The following is a 4576-nucleotide window of genomic DNA, read 5'->3' on the forward strand; positions in this document are numbered from 1 at the left end:
CTTAGGATAACATTGAAGTGCTTAGTCACACCAATTGGATGCAATCTTATCCTGAACATCTATACACCTCAATAGAAATGTTATTAGGGCCGATACCCTGCTCTCCCATGCTTTTGAGTGCTTTTCCTACTTCCTTCATAGTTATTTCATTATCTGTGCCATAATCTCTCGACTTTGGGGTCAGTAGTCTCGATACATGTGTAAGGCTCAATTTACCACTAGGCCTTGTTTTTCCATCACCATGTCAAGAAGACTCTCAGTACAAGTTACCAAGATCCGATTATCGTCCCATCACGAGGTCACACTAATAAGAGCCCTTCTACACATATACTCTTGCAATCCAACATGGCACACAAGGTGTTGCTACATTGTACACGATTATCCATGGTCGAACCTTCTTGTTGGGTTTGCAAATCGCAAGTGTTCCTCTTTAGTAAGATTTTGTTCGCTTTGAGCTGAACCCACATAAATTTGTTTGGATGCCTTTTATAAAGGCCTCATAATAATTTAGAGTTGATCACTTTTATGATTATTATCTATTTCTTATTTTTCCATGTGACATTTAGCATCTACACTCAACATTAGATTATAGGCTAATCTTCCAATAAAAATAAATTGGTAGTTGAACGCAACATAATGTTTATATTATCCAAATTCAACGGCGGGTTGGCTAAAATTGAGCCTACTAATTAAAAACAATAACTCCTTCAAATTTTATAATCTTTAATTAGATTGATCTTCAATCCAAATTGTAACCCCTTTACTATTCTGCTATATACATCAATTTAGAATAAAAGAAAGTATTTTTCGTTAGGAGCCAATAGAAACTTGTACATATCTTTTAATATTACTATACAATTACACAATCGTACCTAGATACAAGTAGCAGTTCTAGAATAAGGAAGGAAATCTGGACTTTAGCCAGTCAAATTAATGAATAATTCACAAATTACCAAATTTCTACCTGAGTTTAGCCAATTAAATAATTCTAAGATTGGCAATTTTCATACTCTTACGCCATTGTTGTAGAACTTAAACCATTACAAAGAGTGGGGGAAAATCATAAATCACAGATCACAGATCACAGATCACATGGCTCAGAAGATTAGATTCCCAATCTTCTCACCACGTGTCCGTGAATTACACGGCAAGGAGGCCATGATGAAGTCTTTTCAAGTTAAAGAGTACCAAATTTACTCCCCTCTTTCTTTTAATTCCTCCATTTTATTGGATTATGAATTCATCAATCATCAAAACCCAGATCGATATGAGAAGGAAATGGGAAGTTAACAAAACGACGGCAAAAAGAAAACAACAAAAAGACCACATATTCCCAAAATAAATTCTCTGCAGTAATAGCAGCAAATATTAAGCAGCAGGAAAGGGAAAAAAAGGAAACCCAGAAATAAAATAAATCAATGCTCAATGTTGATCTCTCTCACAAAAGGTTAAAATCAATAAAACTGACTTCGTCCGATCGTACCCACCTACATAGATATTAGATATAACAGAAAATTGAGTGTATTTTCTGCTGTCAATGATTCAGAACCCCCTTTTTTGGAGGCCGAAAAATTACAAATATAAATTTAAATACCCACAAACGAAATTATAAATTTATAACAATAATCATTTTGCGTAAATATTGGGGAGTTTATTTTTCTTTTGTAGTGAGTTTTGTACTTGGGATAAACTGACTTCTCTCAGAGACTCAGAGAATTGGTACCACTACTACTACTGAAGAGTGAAGATACAAAAGGAGACAGAATGTACAATCAACTAGCACTATTACTACTACTTTCTTCTCTAATCTTGTTGATAGCCAGTGTAATCTTCTTCTTCCCCGACGACAAAAATAATTCAACCAAGAAAACTACCTCTTTTTTGGGAGGAAATTAGATCAACAGTGAAAAGAAGAAAAAAAAACTAACATTTAAATTACTTGACAAATTTAGCAGCTAAATTTTGTGGAAGAATTTGATGATTCATCTTTCATGGCTTTATTGGAACCCATTCATAACGACCTTCTAATGGTGCATCGTTCTCAAAGTCGAAATTGTACCTGAAACGGCAAGTTTTGTTCAGTTTTGAAAAAAAAGGTTCTAAAAAGGAAAAAAGTTTATTTTTAAGGAGATAAATTACTTGTCAATAAAGCGTTTCTGGATTTCTTTCTCAGCAGAAGCAAAAAAATCTTCAATTTCAGAATTAGATGGCATCTTGTTTTGAACAGTTGATTGTGTGTTTGAAGATTGTTGGCCGTCTGATTTCGTGATTTCCCTGTACGTTGACATCGCCAGTTAGGAGAATTTTACAAAGAGAATATAATTTAAGATTTGAGAGAATTTTGAATTTAAAGGTAAGATAAATAAAAGACGTTTGAAGTTTGAATTAAAGTTTAAGTAAGTTTAAGATCACTCGTTTTGAATTTCAAATTTCCGGTACATTGTTTAGAAAACGTATGAGGAGACTTAAAACTCATGAATTAATCTATCATAAATAAATTTAATTAAATTTGAATTATTGGATTTAAATTTATTAAACTCGAATAAATGAGAAATAAGTAAATAAAAACAGTTACCTAGCTTCTTCTGTTCTATGGCAGTCTATGTACCTTGACGACGCTTCTTCAGTACTTTGAACCTGTTAATGACGGAAGAATTATTAAGATTCAAAAAATAAATCAAATTATTAATTTGAAAATAAAAAATTTAAAAAAGAAAAGAACAAGACGACAAGCATTTATACAGAAATCAAGGATGAATTAAATAAATACTACTTTAATTCAAGAAGTTCAAAAATTCTTCATTCGCACAAATTCAGAGAAATAATGAGTTTCGATGATTAAATAAAAATTTACCTCTGGATCTGTAATACTAATTTCCAAACAATCCTTAACAACTTCACTTTCGCTAGATTTTGACAAATTAATGTTAACTTCATCTTCATTAACACCATCAACATTATTGCTTGAGCAACATGGAGGAGGAAAATCCGAGCTGGTAGAAGTTATAATTACTTCCCTACTGCTTTCACGATTCACAATTTCATCTTCTTCTTCTACAACAACTTGCGATGAAAACGACGTCGTTCTTCTGCGATTTCTTAGCTGATACTGTAAAATATTGGATTTAGAAACTTTCTTGATCTTCTTGGTAGGTGATGGAGTTGAAGTTGCCGCCATTAAAGCAGCTCTAGCTCTAGCTCTAGTTTTTACTCCAACAAACGCAATTTCGCCAACTATTTCTTTGCATTTCCCTAAAAATTTCCCCATAGTTTAATGGTGTCTATTCTCTCTCTAGCTAAGCTAAATTTCTCTCTCTTGTCTGTTATCCTTTGAGGAGATAGAGGGAAGTGTGGTGATGAAGGTGCTGGGTTTGTTTTTCTAGAGAGAGAAAGGGATTCCGTATCAACGGTTGAGATTGGGTTTAAAATAAGTGGTCCAAACGCCGTTACGGTGACGGGAAAGGGAGTTCTATTGTGACGGCGCCGTTATGAATGTGAGATTAATCAATTTGATTATTATTAGGCCTAATTAAGTAATGACACGTAAGGATTATTTGTGTTACCGACTCACCTGTTATAACCGGTTGAGAAGTGTTTTCCGTGATGTGAATAGGTCTTACTTTCTTAAGGTGAGAGTTACGTGAATGTGATAATCCAATTCTAAAATTTTATTGAAAAATAATACTCTACGTATTTATTTTTAATAGTAAAAAGATTGTAACTTTTAAGGATTATATGAAACCGTGTAACCATGAGACGGACTTATATAATTATTTAATTTTAGTAGTTGATTAATTTCAAATTGTATGTTATTATTTTATTGTATAGACCAATCCAAAAAAGATGGCTTATCGTATCATTTAAGAATTTAAGTTTATTTTTAACATATAATAATCACTCTTAATATGTGCTTCGTTCTTAATCATAAGTTATAATATAGTTAAGTGAGATCTTATTTAAATCGTCTTAATGTTAATTTTATTTATATAAACTTTTTATAATTATACTCAGGTACAATTAGATATATTTAAAATTAAAATAGTGCATTGATATATGTGTCAAAACCAAAGAGGACGGTGGATAAAAAAGGTATAAGTGTTACTAGAGTATTATTTTTCACATCACCTTATCATTTTCTAAAGGAAGATGAATAATAATAATGAATTTTGTGAAAAAAAAAAAATTAAAACTCAGAATAAGTCAAAGATGATTATGAACATTGAAATTTTGTAGCCAAATTACATTAATGTTTAATTGTTAATTTAAGATTAATAATTAAATCAATATAAATTCTCATTTCAGATGCCCTTATAGTGAAACAGGCTTAATTGGATAAAATGTCCTACTAAGTTAATTAAAACTTTTGCTATCATACTCAAAAATATTCTCTTTCGTTTGTTTAATACTTATAACATTAATTAATTTGAACTTTAAAATTAAAACTTTAAATACCAAAATACCCACTTTAATATTTGAAAGAGCCACTTTGAACCAATTCAAGAACTGCTCAATAATCAAATATGTAACTGTAAAACTTTTTAATTTAATTGTTTTCAATAGTATAAAAGGACAAAAA

The 4576-nt window shown here is 31.2% G+C and overlaps 1 protein-coding gene across 1 annotated transcript; it reads right to left on the bottom strand.

Moving 5' to 3' along the window:
- Positions 1-1606: 1606 nt before the first annotated feature.
- Positions 1607-3398, bottom strand: LOC130820366 (cyclin-dependent kinase inhibitor 7-like). The gene is made up of 4 exons (XM_057685712.1): positions 2855-3398; positions 2576-2637; positions 2140-2274; positions 1607-2059 (listed from the first exon to the last, which is right to left on the bottom strand). Exons 1-4 carry the CDS (start codon positions 3266-3268, stop codon positions 1990-1992), a joined length of 681 nt encoding a protein of 226 aa, XP_057541695.1. The 5' UTR covers positions 3269-3398; the 3' UTR covers positions 1607-1989.
- Positions 3399-4576: the final 1178 nt, after the last annotated feature.

This window comes from Amaranthus tricolor, chromosome 8 (assembly GCF_026212465.1).
Source record: "Amaranthus tricolor cultivar Red isolate AtriRed21 chromosome 8, ASM2621246v1, whole genome shotgun sequence".
Lineage (NCBI taxonomy): Eukaryota > Viridiplantae > Streptophyta > Magnoliopsida > Caryophyllales > Amaranthaceae > Amaranthus > Amaranthus tricolor.